The following is an 18559-nucleotide window of genomic DNA, read 5'->3' as shown; positions in this document are numbered from 1 at the left end:
CCTCCAGAATATCATCCATCCATCTTGCCCTTGGTCGGCACCTCAGTGCCCTTAAACCCATTGATTTCACTGGATTTAAGAGTGAAAAAGAATTTAAGACTGGTTTGATCTTCTTACAGTCCAAGGCACTCTCAGAATTTTCCTCTAACACCACAGTTCAAAAGCATCTATCTTCCTTCGCTCAGCCTTCCTTATGGTCCAGCTCTCGCAGCCATAGGTTACTACGGGGAATACCATTGCTTTAACGATGCGGACCTTTGTTGTCAGTGTGGTGTCTCTGCTCTTAACTATTTTATCAAGATTTGACATTGTTCTCCTCCCAAGAAGTAAACGTCTTCTGATTTCCTGGCTGCATCTTGCCTTTTTTTCCTCCAAGGAACCCAAGATGGCATACATAAGCTGCCACCTCTCCATTTTATCCTCACAACAACAAACACCCTATGAGATAGGTTGGGCTGAGAGTCTGTGACTGGCCCAAAGTCACCCACTGGGGTTTCATGCCTGAGTGGGGACTAGAACCTGGAACTCCTGACACTCTAACCATTACACCACACGGACTTCCCTTACACAAATCTATGGAGTTCCTTCCATTCAGGGAAGGGATTTTGATCCAGTGGAGGCTTCTGCTAGTGGGGGAAAATGATTTTGCTGATCCTACCTGCACCATCTCCCATGTTGTTTTGGAGAGTTCTCCAACCCTCTGGAGCAGGGGATACAGGGGAAGGCAAAACTACCCTTCCAACCCTTCCATAAGTAGGAGCATCCCATGAGCTCAATCCAAATCACTGAGTTTATTCAACTTATTTGATATGTCTATCAGAGGGCAAAATTCTTTCCGTGCATCCTTTAAAAAGTAACAATATGGCAGCCTTACTTTACTTACAGAGAGAGGAATAGGCAAGGAAAATATTAGGGGTGTGATCCGCTCCGATTAGGAGCGTAGAAGCAGTAGCGGATTGGCCTGCTCCGCCTTACCCAGAGGCGGAGTAGGAGCGGACCGCGGACCCCCTAGAAGCAAGGCGAAGAGAAGCGGCCATTTTTCGGAGCTCCTAGTTCAGGCGGAGCGCTCCGGTCGCCATCTTGAAAACATTTCACCATAGGATTGCATTGCGGCAAATAATCGCGCATAACTACGTTCTTTTTGAAGCTATCGTTCTAGAAATTCTTGTGCTCAGAGAGTCGTGGATGGGGGTCATTTTGAGACCACTCTCACCTCTCTGCATTGTCTGGGTCGCGTGCTATATTTTTGTGAAAATCGGGTCAACCGCGCGGTTCAAACGGCGTTTTCGGCTTTTCGCCCATAGGATTGCATTGAGGGAAAGACTCGGGCATAACTGGGTTGGTTTTTAAGCTATCGTTCTGAAAATTCTTGTGCACAGAGAGTCGTGGATGCGGGTCATTTTGAGACCACTCTCACCTCTCTGCGTTGTCTGGGTCGCGTGCTATATTTTTGTGAAAATCGGGTCAACCGTGCAGCTCAAACGGCGTTTTCGGCTTTTCGCCCATAGGATTGCATTGAGGGAAAGACTCAGGCATAACTGGGTTGGTTTTTAAGCTATCATTCTGAAAATTCTTGTGCACAGAGAGTCGTGGATGCGGGTCATTTTGAGACTACTCTCAACTTTCTGCGTTGTCCGGGTCGTGGGCTAGAAGTTTTTTAAAAATCGGCGGGAAAAATACCTTTTTCAAAGGGCTGAGGGGCAGAGTCAGCTCCCGGTCATGATGATCCCAAAGTTAGAGGAGGGCATAGGCAAAACAGGTAACTTGGGATTCTGGGAAACTTCTCTTTCTTCATCTGAACGGGCTTTTCCCCGTGTTTTTTAACACAGTAGCCCCACCAAATGCACAAACACAACCTGAAATCATATACTAAGCCAAGAATAAGAGATAGAAACACAGCACTGCTCCCCACCCTAACTTTGGGGAACAACTGAAAAGATGTGGTGCAAGGGGATGAGCTCCCCTAGGGCATCTCATTGTGGACGTGCCCCCACTCTCTCCTGCACTGGAAGGCCATTAGAGCCTTCCAAAGAGAGTAAAACGGTGGAGCAATGCCTATCATGAGTTGAAGTGAATGTTCACTTTTTAGTGGTGGAGCGATGCCTGTTATGAGTTGAAGTGAGCGTTTACTTCTTAATCTCAGAGCTGTTGGTGGCTGTCTTGAGTTGAACTGGCAGCTGCTTCCCCCTCCCCCGGGCACGTCCCCCTATTGCTGGTAAAAGACAGATATAGCCTTTTAAAAAAAAATCTTCTTGCTGTTTATTGAGCAACACTGCTGCTTTTAATTCCACCCCTCCTTTGTTTATTTATTGATTTATTCCATTTTATATGCATTACTGGCTTATCCTTGGCTCACTTCCTTATGCCCCCAGAAATGCCAGCTGCATGCCTGCCTGCCTTCCCTCCCTCCTCCCCTGCCCACCTCGCAGGGATGTTGTGTGTGGGGTGCCCGATTTTCAAAAATTCGCCAAAAATCAGGGGATGATGGGATTGCTTTGAAACTTGGCGTGCGTGTGTATATCCCCATGAGGTGTCATGGTGCCAAACATGAGGTTTCTAACTTGAACAGAAAAAAAGTTGTATAATTTTTTAGCTTTCAATGCAAGCCTATGGGGGGGGGAAACGGAGCTCCGGATCCGGATCCGGAGCTCCGGGCGGAGCGGAGCGGAAGTGGGCGGAGCGGGGGCGGGGCGGAGCGGCCCGATCCGGAAAATGGCGGATCTGCAAGTGAAGCGGAGCGGGGGGTCCGTGCACACCCCTAGAAAATATTCAAATTGGCAAGAATAAGCAGATGCTAGCCATTGCTTAATAATCTGATGGGAACTGACAGATTTATTTTCTTTCTATTTCTCTGCTCTTATAGACAGATTAGTGAATATAAAATCTTACAAATGTCAATAGCTGGATGTTGACAATGACAGCTATTAGGATTAGGGTTGTTATATCCAATTTTAAGGAGCAGCAAAATCTTGTGGCACCTTAAAGACTAACAAAATTATTATGGCATAATAAGCTGTATATGTGATGGTGGTGGGGAGAGGGGAGGGTTATAAACAGTGTGTTCAGTGGGAAATGAAATGCAGAAAGTACAGACAGTGATAATTACTCTCCCAAGCCAGTGTAGGATCGATTATGGGTTGATTATGGGTTATCATTGAATTGTGGGTTGCTTGTGTTGAATCATGGGTTGTCGTGTTGTATTGTGTGAACTCAAATGAACAACTAACAAACTATGGTTTATTAACCACAACAACCCACAGTTCACAACCCAACAACAAACCATGGGTTTGCTTAGTGGGTTGTTCATAGTTACCAAGCCATGGTTTGTTTGCGCAAATGGGTTCACACAACAAAACAATCCATGATTCAGCAACGATTCAATGACAACCCACACTCAACCCATACTCTGGCTTGTCATGTTGTGTGAACCCAGCCACTTGCACCAGTTCTCATATTGTGACATAATGAATTACATGGATTGATGCCTGGTATAGGATGCACTCGGGAATACAGATATACAGCAAGGATGCTTTGGACCAGCTCTTTAGTGCATACCAGTGTGTCTTACCTTATGCTTAGCTCTGAATCTGAATTCTTCTACATACATCTTGACAGTGCTTCCAGGAAAGCAAGCAAAGTGGAAAATTCCCCGGAAGAGATCAAACATCTCTGCCATCTAGAGATAGAGCCTCCTTCTTGATTTCTTCATTGAAACAACCAAACAGGCAAATGTTTCACTACTGCTGTGTCCGTGCAGAGATCACGTTGAGACAAGAGAATAATGAATCTACCTGCTTGAACGGAACAGATCTGGCGATCTTCGGAGGTGATCGGGTATAGGGTCGGGATGGATGGACCGAGTCCCAGGGTGAGCCATGGGATAAGGCCAGGAGAGGGTCAGGTGGGGCCCCAGGGCTGAAATTTGCCAACCCCTGGCCTCGTAAAGACTAGCTCTATATTATCTCACTTTCTTAGGGAGAGGCCAGGGTTAGAACCTGAAGCTTGGCCAAAGAATCTGAGGCTGTTCTATTACTCCTCCCTCCCTGTGCGAACGCAAATGTGCCAGAGCTGATATTAAAAGAAGTCGAGCCACTCCCAGCCAATCTTTCTCAAATCATCTGTCACCATGTCACGGGCTGCCCCAGCCGAAGTGCTGTACCTCCCCTTTTGTCGTTGGCGTTGCAGTGTCACAGCCCTCACATTAATCATTGCAGTTTACCAGTGATAGGTAAGTATTCACGGGCAACCTAAAATACTTCTCTTCCCCACTTACCACTCCCCACACCTCCGTTATTGTGGGTTCCTGCTGGGGAAGGAAATGCTGATTTTTAGATAATACAGACGTGCGAGTTTCTGGGTGCGGGGGCAAGATTTGGCCAACTCCTGAGAAATAGCACGGAGACAAAGTGGAAGATACTTTGAGCGTAGATCAAAACGGTGCTGAATCTTCAGGCAAACAACTCTTCCTGTGTCAGAAATGCTTCGATTTCATGCCAGTGTTCTGTTTTGTAGGTTGTAAACTAGGGGAGGGTAGAAGGTAGATCAGGATTGACTGGTAGATCTCTGGTTGATTTGCAGGAGATTCCGCCAAAAGTTCTAGAAATTAAAGCCGAACAAGGATGGATGCGTTGCCTCCAGCGTAGGTCTGTGTGAGCACACAAACACCATTTGCAGCAGAGCAGAACTGCTATGTCAGATCTGCTGCATCAAAAGCAACCAAGGGTTTGCGGTACCCGAAAGAGGGAGGGCGGAATGGAAAGCATCGCTTCCTGCCTTGCCCAGTCTTCTGCCCACACAGATCTTTCCCCGTTGCTCTCTTCCTCCCCACTTCCAGCCTCTGTCCTCACTATTTCCCCATCCCTAGCCGCTTTCTTTCTCTCCCTTTCTAGCCTCCAGGCTCGCTCTTTCTCTCCTACTCACCCCTCTGTCTTGCAGTTTCTCTCCACTTCCAGACTCTAGCCTTTTCTCTCCCCTGCACACCTCTTTACCTTGCTGTTTCTCCCTCCTCTGCCCCTTCGCTTTGCTTTTTCTTGCTGCCCACATAGCTGCTCCATGTCAGGTTCAGGAACAGGAAGGAGAATGTGGAGGCCCATCGTTTTTCAATTTTCTGATTATATATTTTTTCTTCTACTTCTTTGTGTTTTCTTTTTCTGAAAGGAAGAGCAGGAAGTGAAGAGCTGTGTGGGTGTCACTGGTAGTGCCTTTGGGTGCAGCGTTTGGGACCCCTGAAATAGGGCGTATCGTAAGCCTTGATAGTTAAGAATTTTGACCTAACTATGGTGGCTTAACAGATAATCAGAGAATCATAGAATAGCAGAGTTGGAAGGGGCCTACAAGGCCATCGAGTCCAACCCCCTGCTCAATGCAGGAATCCACCCTAAAGCATCCCTGACAGATGGTTGTCCAGCTGCCTCTTGAAGGCCTCTAGTGTGGGAGACCCCACAACCTCCCTAGGTAACTGATTCCATTGTCGTACTGCTCTAACCATCAGGAAGTTTTTCCTGATGTCCAGCTGGAATCTGGCTTCCTTTAACTTGAGCCCATTATTCCATGTCCTGCACTCTGGGAGGATTGAGAAGAGATCCTGGCCCTCCTCTGTGTGACAACCTTTTAAGTGTTTGAAGAGTGCTATCATGTCTCCCCTCAATCTTATCTTCTCCAGGCTAAACATGCCCAGTTCTTTCAGTCTCTCTTCATAGGGCTTTGTTTCCAGACCCTGATCAGCCTGGTTGACCTCCTCTGAACACGCTTGTCTGCATCCTTCTTGAATTGTGGAGCCCAGAACTGGACGCAATACTCTAGATGAGGCCTAACCAGGGCCGAATAGAGAGGAACCAGTACCTCATGTGATTTGGAAGCTATACTTCTATTAATGCAGCTCAAAATAGCATTTGCCTTTCTTGTAGCCATATCGCACTGTTGGCTCATATTCAGCTTGTGATCTACAACAATTCCAAGATCCTTCTCGTTTGTAGTATTGCTGAGCCAAGTACCCTCCATCTTGTAACTGTGCCTTTGGTTTCTATTACCTAAATGTAGAACTTGGTATTTATCCCTATTAAATTTCATTCTGTTGTTTTCAGCCCAGCACTCCAGCCTATTAAATCACTTTGAAGTTTGTTTCTGTCTTCCAGGGTATTAGCTATCCCACCCAATTTTGTGTCATCTGCAAATCTGTTAAGCGTTTGCTGCACCCTTCCTCCTCTCTCCTGTGGGACATGTTAAACATGTGGTTTAACATGTCCCACAACTATGGTTACAGAACCCCTCCGGCTAACCATCCTGCTGCAGCAGAGTTAAGAGGCCCTGGGGTGGCTTACTGTGATGTATGGCAGGATCCCCAGAGGTTAAAACAGCCTCTGGCTGGTTTGTAGGCCATGACCAGAGAGTCTGTCAGCAAGATTGACTGTGATTTCTGATGACACTCCTGCTGCAGCAGACTTTCTCTATGGTCATGATGCCATTTCCCCCCATTTTTTTCCTGACAGAGCAGCCATTGAAATATAAATATTTCATCAAGTATAAGATTCTTTAAAAAAAGAAGTGTTGGTGGAGAGATTCTGTGTAAGTTTGAAGAAAAGCTGACCAAATGTCCAAATATTTATCCATTCACAAGTGGCACCTAAATACCACCCATTCAAATGTTGATAGGGCTGTTAGGTCCTCAGTCCATTGCATTATGGGAAGTAAACGTTTATTCTTCCAACACTGTAATATCAGTCTTTTGACTGTCATAAGGGCTCTGAAAATCCATTTGTGCTGACCATATGTTAATTTCGAAGAAACCAGTAAACAATTTAGAGGGATGTGCACATCTTTCAATATTAAAGACTGTTCCAATACAAAGTTTATCCATATTATGGCCTCCTCCCAAAAGGAGGCAACTATTGGACACTGCCAAAACATAAGGATAAAAGAAGCATTACATCTCCGACAATTATGCAATACTATCTGTCTATCCTGCTTATACTACACAGTTACTCCCACACAACAGTCCTGATCCTCGTAGTCAGGAGGAGAGCCAGGATCCAGACCATTAGCATATCTAGCTAGCAACAAATTCCCCCAGTCTCTAAGGAGCTAAACCGCTGCAGCCTTTTATAAAGGCTAGTCAAGAGAAGACGGGCAAAGAAGTATCACCCAATAATCTATATCTTTGTTTACTTTTTTGGCAATTTGGATCTGTTTTGTCACACACCTCACATTGTGAGGATAAAATGGAGAGGTTGAGGACCATGTAAGCCACCCCAGGTTACTTGCAGGACGGGAATAGGCAAGACGTGGTGCAGAGCAGTAAAGCAGCAATTTCTGCAGCCGAAACTCTCCCCACGGCCTGAGTTCGATCCCAGCGGAAGCTGGTTCTCAGGCAACCGGCTCCTACCGGCTTCCATCCTCCCGAGGTCGGTAAAATGAGTACCCAGCTAGCTGGGGGAAAAGTAATAACAACCGGGGAAGGCAAAGGCAAACCACCCCGCTATAAGGCCTGCCAAGAAAACGTCAGCAAAAGCTTGCGTCCCTCCAAGAGTCAGTAATGACTCAGTGCGTGCACGAGAGGTTCTTTTCCTTTCCTTCCCTTGTCTGGACAACTTACCTCATTCTCTCAACAGATGCTTTTTTAAAAACCTTGGGCACAGATGACGTGAGCTGTTTAGGCCATGATTCCCATTTCACGCACGTCTCTGAGTAATGGTGGGAAAGAGAGAACAGAGCCTTTTAAAAAAAACTTTCCCTGAACTCATGCAACTCTGACTTGAAGTATATGAAATATATATTCTCGCTTGACATCATGCTGTCCTTACTGTGTGGCCGGATGCCAGAACTTTTTGAGGTGTTTATAGTAAGGATACCGGAGCTGACTTCAAGTCTGCCACAGAAAGGATCATGGATATCCTCAAAACATTTCCCAAGTATCCTAAAGAAGGATGTGAGAATTTGCTTCCCATGTGGGAAGGGCTCCCAGGCATTTGAGTGAAATCTCGACTGGCACGGACCCCTTCTGGGTTAAAAACAAAACAAAACTGTGACTCATTTTCAGCTTGTGATCTACCCTGAAAGATATGGTTTTCTGCAACAGCAAAGTTTTCTTCTAATTCTCTTTCTCCCCACCCCCTTCCCCATCCTGCAGTAGGAGGCTGACAAAAGCCACGTACTTTTCTTCTGTGTTTAAAACCGTTGTCTGTGGAAACTCTGCAAGCTTGAGAAAAACTGCTGCTCCTTTTTAGCCAAGATACCACACCGCAAACATCTGCATTCAGTCAAGATGCTTGTGGACCCAATGAGGAATTGGCTGAAGACGCTTCTGCGTCTCCTGCTGCTGCTTGGTGACGTTTTGGGATCCACGGCTGAGACACCCTTGCGAAAGAAAGTTCTCGACCTGATGAAACAAGCCCCGTTAATCGATGGGTATGTGGGATTTCTTGTTTTCAAAGATGAGATGGCCACACGATGGTCTGGTGTCATATATTGTGATCCTTTTCATCTTTTGATTTAATATATCATTATTACTGAATGCTGAAAAAGAAATACAGCCTGTGGATAGACAAACATTCCTGCCTGTCTCTGGAGGTTTCCTCTCCACCAGCCCGAAAAATTCTGAAACTGTACAAAGGGGAGGTCCCTCATGTTCTGTTTTCAGAATTAAATCCCTACAGCATTGCAGCTCCCTCCCAGTCTGAGGCACATCCTGCTCCCCAAATCTGAAGCTATTTGAAATAGCCCAATGCTCAGCATTTTTTATTTATTTATTTATTTATTTTCTTATCTGTACTGCAGGTTTTTCTGGGCTGCAACAATTGCCAAAGTTGTGAATCAGGACTGATAGATTGGGTTTCTCCGAAACAAAATGAGAATGTCCTGCTTGCAGCTTTTTCTAGTAACCAACATTTCTTAGATTCATTATATATTAAAATTCAGCTTTCTGTCTGCTGTAGAAGTAGATTAACAACTCCAATACCCAACCAACGGGCCAGAGTCTTAGAGTCTTTATATATAAAGATATATATTCTGGCTTTGATTTTTACAAATAATTTTGTTTACTGGTATAAAAACAACCACATTTTGTTCCTAGAAAACGAAGAATAAATCATGAGGATAAATGAATGCAGATATGCCTACTTTCAGTGGTGTAGTGATAAATCTTGAAGAGTGAATAGTCATTCACTGGGTTCACACAACACAGTAAACCACACAGCTTTCCTTTGAAGCAACTGAGCAATTCTAATACTGTTTTAAGCACTATTCGAACAATAGTAAAACAAAGCCGAAAGCTGTAAGAGGTCAGCTGGATAACTTTTCTTTATTATTTTTAAAGATAAAAATAAAGTGCATCCTAAAATAAAGAATATTTACTAAAAGATAGGAACAAAAAAACCCACTATAAGTGAAACCCGTGATGGTTCTGCTGGGGTTGTGTAGTGCATTGCCAATGTTCCGAAAGTGACTTTTCAAACTTCGGCTTCTGCAAATTGTAGCAGAGTGGCTGAGAGATCAAGGCTTTGAGCAATGTTATTCTCAATGGACATCACATCCCACAAATCTCCTGGGTGGCCCTGCAAAACTGACTGGGGAGGAGCACCAAAGGCATCATTTGATCCTGCAGCCCTTTAGAAGGCAATCAAAGATAACAATGTCCTGTATTCTTCCCCATTCAGGCACAACGATCTGCCGCTTAGGCTGAGGTGGTTGTACAAAACCAAACTGAGCAAAGTTGACTTGAGGACATTCAACAAGACAAACACAAACATTGGGAGGCTCCAGGCTGGTCATGTTGGTGCTCAGGTAGGTAGCAGGGTCAGTGCCAGGTCTGAGGGCCCTGGGCAAGTGCCACCTTGATGCCCTCCCCACAAGTAAACTTACCAGGGGTTAGAGGGGTGGGTGGTAGGATCAGATGTTGATGGGACAGGCAGTGGTACTCATCAGCTCAGCATGGAGAAGAGATTCACTAGGTGAAATGGCTGCAGTAGCTGCCATCTTCATTTTCCCAGAATGCCTCTGAAACCCAACATTAGGGATAGACAAAAGGGACAGTTTTGGTTTCTCTTTTCCCCCTATTTTAGTTCATTTCATCTCACAAATTTGAGAATTTCTCCAGTCTTAAGTTCAACTCATCCTCAACTTCGAGAATCCTTTCTAAAAAGAGTTTGAACGAAAATTCATCAGCATTTTGGGGCACATTTCTCCAATGCATTTTTGCCTAATGTACACATTTATTTATTTTTGCAATCTATTTTCCTAATGTAATGCATTTCCCTAATATACACACTGTTGTATGCATCCTTTTTAGTTGGAGAACGCTATTGCAAAATTCGGAGAAGTGCAAATTTTGAAGGATAACAGTATGCATAGCAGTACAAACATACGGAATTAAATTCGCATTAAATGTGAATTGAACCCATCCCAACCCAACACAGTTATGTTGGGGGTAAAGCAGATAATGGCAGCTGTAGCTAGCTAGCCTGGTGCTTCTTCTTTTTTTGGGCGGGGGGGGTGTTTAAGGGATGCTGACATGAGCTGCCATAGGGCTGCAATCCTATACACATTTACCAGGGGAAAGTCCCATTGAACTCCATGGGACTTACTTCCCAGTAGGCATGCATGAGATTGTACTGCAAGCAGGTTTTTTGCACCAATATAGCACTATGCATTGTACAGAACAGGAAGACGGTGAATTTCCTACCTAGAGAATGTACCAAGCATATTTCTCTTTTGAGCAAGGGTGGCCAATTTGTAGGCCAAAACACCTAGAGAACTACAACTCCCATCACCCTAGCCAGCATAGCCAATAGTGAGGCATTATGGGAGTGGTAAGCCAAAACATCTGGAGCGTCACAAGTTGCCCACCCCTGTTTTTGACGATCAAGGAAGCATAAATGGGGGAAGAAGCATTAGCCAGGCACCTCTCTATCGTGCCTGGGTCCAGCTGAATTTGCTTATTCTTCTTTTCCTCCTCCCTCCCAATCACCTTTCCTTTTGTGTCATATTTTTTAGTTTGTAAGCCTGTGGGCAGGGACTGTCTTAAGAAATATTTTTGTAAGCCGCCTTGAGAGCCTTTTTGGCTAAAGGGCAGGATAAAAATGCTAAAATAAATAAATAAATAAATAAATGCCAGTTATATGTACATTGGGTTGGATCCAGAGGTGCCTTTCCATTCATTCGTATAAACATGATAGTTATGTGCTTTTCCACCTACGGTGCTGAATGTATTGATGGCCATTGCTGCAGTTCCTAGTTTGATTATTCATTCATTCAAGCCATTTTGTTTTGCTTGCAAGAATGTTAGTCTATACTCCATGCCAATGCTGTTGTGATTAGGGATATGCTCCGCTTCTCCTCGAACCGGAGAAGCAGGAGCAGAGCGGGGGGCTTCGCCTACCCTTAAGGCGGAGGCGAAGAGGATTGGGGGGCCGGTGGAGCGTTGCGGAGCGGATCGAGGTGAAGGCGGATCCTTCGCCTCGATCCGGAGCTCCGCCAAAAAGGTAAGTGGGGTTTACTTGGCCCTGCCGCGACGGTGGCAGGGCCAGGTAAACCCCCCTCCCTCCTCTCCCTTACCTGCGTCCGTCCGCGGTCCCTCGGCTTCTTCAATTGAGCCCGCGGCTCAACCAGGAAGTCTAGGCCGCACTTGCAGCCCAGACTTCCTGGTTGAGCCGTGAGCTCAATTGAAGAAGCCGAGGGACCGCGGACGGACGCAGGTAAGGCCCCCCTCCCCCTTGGTTCCTGCAGGTAAGGGAGAGGAGGGAGGGGGCCTTACCTGGCTCCACTCCCCTCCACTGCGGAGCTCCGATTCGGAGCCGGAGCTCCGCAGCGAAGAGGAGCGGACTATGGGCGGAGCGGCGCAGAGCGGGCCGATCAGAAATTTTCGGATCGGCCCGCAGGGCGGAGCGGGGGGTCCGTGAACACCCCTAGTTGTGATCATGAGTTTATGGACTCCTTTTCGTTGATCTGCCCAGGGCAAGAGTATCCTATCATGCTAACACGAAAGAAGTAGTTATGATCTCTCATTCATCACGAGAACTGTCTCCTAGGCCAAAGGAATGTGCAGGCCACTTGGAAATCCAGAGCCAAAATGGAGGCCGTTACATCAATGACATCCCAGTCGAACATAATTCTGTGCCAGTGTGACACATAGATCTGAAATTCAATGTTTGAAATACGTTTTGTCAATCTTTTCAGTTTTGGTCAGTGTATGTTCTCTGCAGTGCACAGAACAAAGATGCCGTGCGCTTGACATTGGAACAAATTGACATTGTGAAGCGAATGTGCCAGGCCCATGAAGAATTTGAACTGGTGACTTCCTCTCAAGGTAACATGGCCTTTACTTTAACAATAAAGTCAGCATTAAGGGCGATGTGAGAGTTAAGGGAATGCATGTTCATTTTCTGTGCGCGAAAAATTACATTACTTGACACAAAAACACAGGGATGTATGATTTTATTTTATTTTATTTTATTTTATGATTTTTATGGCACCATTCAGCCAAAAAAGGCTCTCACGGCGGCTTACAAAAGTATTTCTTGACAGCCCCTGCCCACAGGCTTACAATCTAAAAGACATGACACAAAAGGAAAGGGGATTGGGGGGGAGGAGGAGGAGGGGGGGGAAGGAAAGCAAATTCAGGCACTACAATCTTAGTTGCGAAGTTCAGCAGTTACAGGTGACAGCAGGAGGGAGGGGGCTCTCAGCTGGAGCTGGACCCAGGCACGGTGGAGAGGCGCCTGGCTGCTGCTTCCTCCCTCACTGGTGGCCTCTCCAGAGCAATTTGTATGCTCAGAAATACAATCTTATATACTAATAGTGCACTCATTCTTTGAGTGTGTTTCCTTATGTAGCCAAAATGGTGCCATCCACGCACAGACTTGGGAAAATGCCAAAATTATGGTAAAGCCCTTCTTGGCGGGGGGCGGGATGGACTAATTTATGGATTTCATAGAATCATAGAGTTGGAAGGGGCCTACAAGGCCATCGAGTCCAACCCCCTGCTCATTGCAGGTATCTACCTTAAAGCATCCCTGACAGATGGCTGTCCAGCTGCTTCTTGAATGCCCCAAGTGTGGGAGAGCCCACAACCTCCCTAGGTAATTGGTTCCATTGTCGTACTGCTCTAACAATCAGGAAGTTTTTCCTGATGTCCAGCTGGAATCTGGCTTCCTGCTACTTGATCCCGTTATTCCGTGTCCTGCACTCTGGGAGGATCGAGAAGAGATCCTGGCCCTCCTCTGTGTGACAACCTTTCAAGTATTTGAAGAGTGCTCTCATGTCTCCCCTCAATCTTCTCTTCTCCAGACTAAACATTTGTTTATTTGTTTGTTTGTTACCTTTCTATGCTGCCTTTCCTCTAAGGAGACCAAGGCAGCATATATGATCCTCCACCTCTCCATTTTATCCTCACAACACCCTGTGAGGTAGGTTAGGCTAAGGGTCAATGACTGGTCCCGGCCAAGTGGGGACTAGAACCTGTATCTCCAGAGTCCCAGTCCAACACTCTGACCACTAAACCACACTGGGTCTCTAAAACTAATGTGGCATGCTCAATGGGAATGGAATGCTAACTGTTGGGTGGGGGAGTAATAAACATCAAATGAAAGGGCGAATGGAATGGAATATGGGAAAGGGCATGGCTGGCTGGAATCATGAGCAGGAACAAGCAATGGACATAAAAACTTGAGAAGATCCACGCTGGATCAGATCAAGAGTCCATCTAGTTGAACACTCTGTTCACATAGTGGCCAACCAGCTGTCAACGATGAACCCACAAGCAGAACATGGTGCAACAGCACACTCGCATCCATGTTCCCCAGCAACTTGTATACCTACCCACACTGCCTCTGATACTGGAGGTGGCACAAAGCCATCAAGACAAGTAGCCTTCTCCTCCAGGAATTTATCCACACACACCCCTTTTAAAGCCATCCAAACTGATGCTGCAACATTTCATTACAGTCCTCACATGTACATAAATATTTGAGACCTCTTTCTGAAATCGAACCCTGATGGTGCTTGTGCTCAGGCTGTGTCAGCTGTGATTGCCACAGTTTTCACACAGGTGAGGTGGGGAGTATCCTCCTATCCAGCCCTGTGACCTTCTGTTTCAACTCAGGCCTTGCTGACATGCTGCAAGCGTGTCCAGAGTTACAGAAGCTGGCTCTGGGTCAATCTGCTCTTTTAACTTTAGATCTGTCTTTCTCTTTAACATCCAGGGATTGCTGATGTTGGCAGCAACAAGATAGCCTGCTTGATGGGCATCGAAGGGGGGCACTCCATTGACAGCAGCCTTGCAGTTCTGAGGATGTTTTACGAGCTGGGCGTTCGGTACATGACACTGACACACACCTGCAACACTCCCTGGTAACCAGCAAGCACGTCTTCGGTCAACGTCTTCTGTCCAATCTTTCTTAATTTATTTATTTATGTATTGCTTTTCTATACAGTCCAATAGCCGAAGCGCTCTGGGCAGTTAAAACACAGTGATAGCACCCTTCTCAAACCCCTTGTCCTCTAGTTGTTTTAGACTTTAATAGGGGTAGCCTTAAGGATGGGCGAGCTGGGTGTTCGCTGAGGATGCTGAGCTAAGGGGCAGGATTCAAACTGAGTTGAGGGGGGACACTGAGCTGAGCTGGGGGAGGCTCAGAGGAGGGAAACCAAGCTGAGCTAAACTGAGAGGACAGGTGCTAAGCTGAAGTGAGGGAGGGTCACCTAGCTAAGCTGAGGGAGGGCACCAAGCTGAGTGGGGTGACGAGCTGAGCTGGGGGGGCACCAAACTGAGCTGAGGGGGGCACCGAGCTGAGCTGAGGAGAACTGCGAGCTGTACTGAGGGGGACACCAAGTTGAGCTGAGGGGAAGTGCGAGCTGAGCTGAGGGAGGGTTGCTGAGCTAAGCTGAGGGAGGGCACCAAGCTAAGCTGAGGGAGGGCACCAAGCTGAGCTGAGGGGGGGCACCAAGCTGAACTGAGTGGGGTGATGAGCTGAGCTGAGGGGGGCACCAAGTTGAGCTGAGGAGAAGTGCGAGCTGAGCTGAGGGGGAGCACCAAGCTGAACTGAGGGAGGGTTGCTGAGCTAAGCTGAGGGAGGGCACCAAGCTAAGCTGAGGGAGGGCACCAAGCTGAGCTGAGGGGGGTGACGAGCTGAGCTGAGGGGGGCACCAAGTTGAGTTGAGGAGAAGTGCGAGCTGAGCTGAGGGGGAGAACCAAGCTGAACTGAGGGAGGGTTGCTGAGCTAAGCTGAGGGAGGGCACCAAGCTAAGCTGAGGGAGGGCACCAAGCTGAGCTGAGGGGGGTGACGAGCTAAGCTGAGGGGGGCACCAAGTTGAGCTGAGGAGAAGTGCGAGCTGAGCTGAGGGGGAGCACCAAGCTGAACTGAGGGAGGGTTGCTGAGCTAAGCTGAGGGAGGGCACCAAGCTAAGCTGAGGGAGGGCACCAAGCTGAGCTGAGGGGGGTGACGAGCTAAGCTGAGGGGGGCACCAAGTTGAGCTGAGGAGAAGTGCGAGCTGAGCTGAGGGGGAGCACCAAGCTGAACTGAGGGAGGGTTGCTGAGCTAAGCTGAGGGAGGGCACCAAGCTAAGCTGAGGGAGGGCACCAAGCTGAGCTGAGGAGGGTGATGAGCTGAGCTGAGGGGGCGCCAAGTTGAGCTGAGGAGAAGTGCGAGCTGAGCTGAGGGGGAGCACCAAGCTGAACTGAGGGAGGGTTGCTGAGCTAAGCTGAGGGAGGGCACCAAGCTAAGCTGAGGGAGGGTGACGAGCTGAGCTGAGGGGGCGCCAAGTTGAGCTGAGGAGAAGTGCAAGCTGAGCTGAGGGGGAGCACCAAGCTGAACTGAGGGAGAGTTGCTGAGCTAAGCTGAGGGAGGGCACCAAGCTGAGCTGAGGGGGTGACAAGCTGAGCTGAGAGGGAGTCTTTTTTGTTTGTTTGTTTGTTTGTTTGTTTGTTTAATGTACTGTCTGCAGTGAGCTAGGGTGGCAAAGAGCAAGTGTCTGGAAGCTTTCTTCCAATGTTCCACCGTTTATTTGGGTATTTTCCTTCAATTAGCTTGAAAGTATGTTTCTTTTTCAATTTCCATTTTGATGATGGCAGGGGAAGTACCAAAGGCACTCCTCGCCATGGGTGCAGTTTATCCTAAGGCTGGTCCTGGATTTTATTTCCTGTCAACCCCAGCCAGCATGGCCAATAGCCAGGAATTCTGGGAGTTGTAGTCCGAAACGTCTGGAGTGCACCAAGCTGGGGAAGGATGGCCAGTACTGAGAAAAACAGTGTGATGGGGAGAGCCTGTCAGCCTGCTAAAATGGTCCCTTGTTAAAGGTAGGCCTGGTCAGGCCCCTGCTGAGGGGCCACACACCAGCCCACTGACAAGAGCCTTCTGGACATGCTCCTTCTCTTTAGCATGGTTGGTTCACCTGCCTCTCACTCTGGCATGCAGTAGCAAGAATGAGAAAGAGGATGAGGAGCAATATCAATTAGTGACCGTAGTTGTGAGAAGGTATAGAGAACCAGTGTGGTGTAGTGGCAAAGGTGTTGGACTGGGAGTCGAGAGATCTGGGTTCTAATCCCCACTTGGCCATGGAAGCTCACTGGGTGACTTTTTAAACTGTATTTATTCTTCTTTCTTTCCCCCCAGGGCAGAAACTTCCTCACACGCCTATAATTTTTATCCCAAGACTAAAGGATTGAGCGCTTTTGGCAAAGTAAGATAAAGTTTTGAATGAACATTTGCAAATGATTCCCTAAGATTTGTCAGGCAGGTCTTTGAAAGGGAAGTCATGGTTCAGCATCCATTTCCTCCGCTATCTCAGTGAGACTCCACTATAACCTTGGGGCTCTTTACAGGGGGAACGCCCTGCGGAAGCTGTGGATCTGCATTGTGTTGGTTAGATGACGCAAGCGCGGCTTCACAGCCACCATGGGGCTTCCCCGCGATGCTGCCTTTTGTAAAAGTCATGGTTTTACCCTGACTTTTTCAAATGGAGCAACACCAACACAGCACTTCCGCCATGTGATATCGCTCCAGGGCCAATCTGGGCGGGTGCCTGGTGGAAGGCGACCAGCAATTGGTCGCCTTCTACCAGGAAGAGGGTGGGAATGGCTCCAGGACCCGGATGGCCACCCAGAACCCCCATGCTCAGTCTTTGGTGTCGAAATTACCCGATGCCACCCTGGGAGAAGGAAAGTGCAGGATTGAAGGAGGTGCGCCCAACTTAGCACCATGAAGACAGCCCCACTGTCTTCTGAATATTCTGACACAGTGGCTCTTATTTGATGAAAGCACAGGCAACATGTGCTTTAAGCAAACAGAAATGGATATAGTCACAGTTTTACTGCGCTAACAGCACTGACCGTCCAGATGATTGATTACAATGCCATTAACCGGAGCCAGCCCAGACAATAGCCAAGGATGATAAGAATTGCACCGTGTCCTGCTTGTGGGTCCCTGATTGACAGCTGGTTGGCCACTGTGTGAACAGAATGCTGGACTAGGTGGACCCTTGGTCTGATCCATAAGGGCTCTTCTGATGTTCTTAACGTCAGGCAGGGCACACATTCCCCATCCCTGCTGTAGGTATTGGATTAGATAATCAAACCATTACTCTTGAGTTTCATTGACAATTACCCAGAGTTAATAACAGTGTTTATTTGGAGAAGAAGGAGAACAAATTCACAGTGATCTGAAGTGGGGGATGAATGCAACGAGAACCAATCCAATTCCTAAAATAGGCACACATGAGAATTTCGTTCAGTTCTTATTCTATACAAGGACCTACCAAAATTAGTAATTTTTTGTGTAAACAGGAGGGAAAGAACTTGAGAATTTTTTTATAGAAACTGAATGTGGGAGAAAATGCAACAAACAGATTTGTCCATTCAGGCAAAGGGCTTTGAGTGCTTGGCTCCTAAAAGCTTTTGTACATGAGGTATTTATTGTGCACTTGCCATTCCTTACTCACAGTTTACAGTTATTTAGATGACTTTGTGACCCTGCAGTTTCACTTCTGTTTTTAAAGAGCACATTCCCAGGTGTGTGTTTTTTATTTATTTATTTATTTATTTATTTATTTATTTATTTATTTATACAGCAGGGGAAAGTGGAGTATTATTTGTGAAAGGGAAAGAAAGGCTATTTTCCTACTTGTGTGATTGCCTTGTTCCACTACAGTACAGTGCCACCTAGAGGTTACATAATGGAAAAGTAGGTAAGGAACAGTTCTTTGTGAAGAGCCAAGAAACAGAAAGTAGATACAGCACCTTAACAGCCTTGTGTAGAGAAGTTCTAAAACTCTGGGTTTCATCCACTTCAAGTGTGGCAAATGTGGCCCACTATTGTCACCTCTGCCACTATCAGAAGTTCAATAGCCAATTAAAACAGTAGGAATAGGTGTTGTACACAGTATCCCAATTCCTGCTCAAAGGCCTTACATTCAGCTGATACAGAGGGACAAGAGCAGTCTTAAGAACATCAGAAGAACCCTGCTGAATCAGGCCAAGGGTCCATCTAGTCCAGGATTCTGCTCATAACACCTGTTATACCTAAGCCTACTGCCTCTGATACTGGAGATAGCATATAGCTATCAGGGCTTGTAGCCA

At 46.9% G+C, this 18559-nt stretch overlaps 1 protein-coding gene across 3 annotated transcripts in view; it reads left to right on the top strand.

Annotated features, from left to right (window-relative positions):
• Positions 1-4143: 4143 nt before the first annotated feature.
• LOC134408684 (dipeptidase 2-like) overlaps positions 4144-18559 on the top strand; it is a 31664-nt gene continuing 17248 nt past the window's right edge. The window contains exons 1-6 of one of the 3 annotated variants that reach the window (XM_063141055.1): positions 4144-4228; positions 8126-8403; positions 9651-9777; positions 12169-12298; positions 14193-14340; positions 16599-16665. In XM_063141055.1, the coding sequence (XP_062997125.1) occupies positions 8261-8403; positions 9651-9777; positions 12169-12298; positions 14193-14340; positions 16599-16665 (615 nt within the window). In that variant the 5' untranslated portion in view covers positions 4144-4228; positions 8126-8260. Of the gene's footprint in view, positions 4229-4582; positions 4650-8125; positions 8404-9650; positions 9778-12168; positions 12299-14192; positions 14341-16598; positions 16666-18559 lie in introns of those variants that run through there. The other 2 variants (XM_063141056.1, XM_063141054.1) reach the window with 2 other exon arrangements.

The sequence above is a fragment of the Elgaria multicarinata genome, chromosome 14 (genome assembly GCF_023053635.1).
Source record: "Elgaria multicarinata webbii isolate HBS135686 ecotype San Diego chromosome 14, rElgMul1.1.pri, whole genome shotgun sequence".
NCBI classification, from domain to species: Eukaryota; Metazoa; Chordata; class Lepidosauria; order Squamata; family Anguidae; genus Elgaria; species Elgaria multicarinata.
Note: the sequence above shows the minus strand (reverse complement) of the source record. Positions and strands in the feature narration are given on the sequence as shown.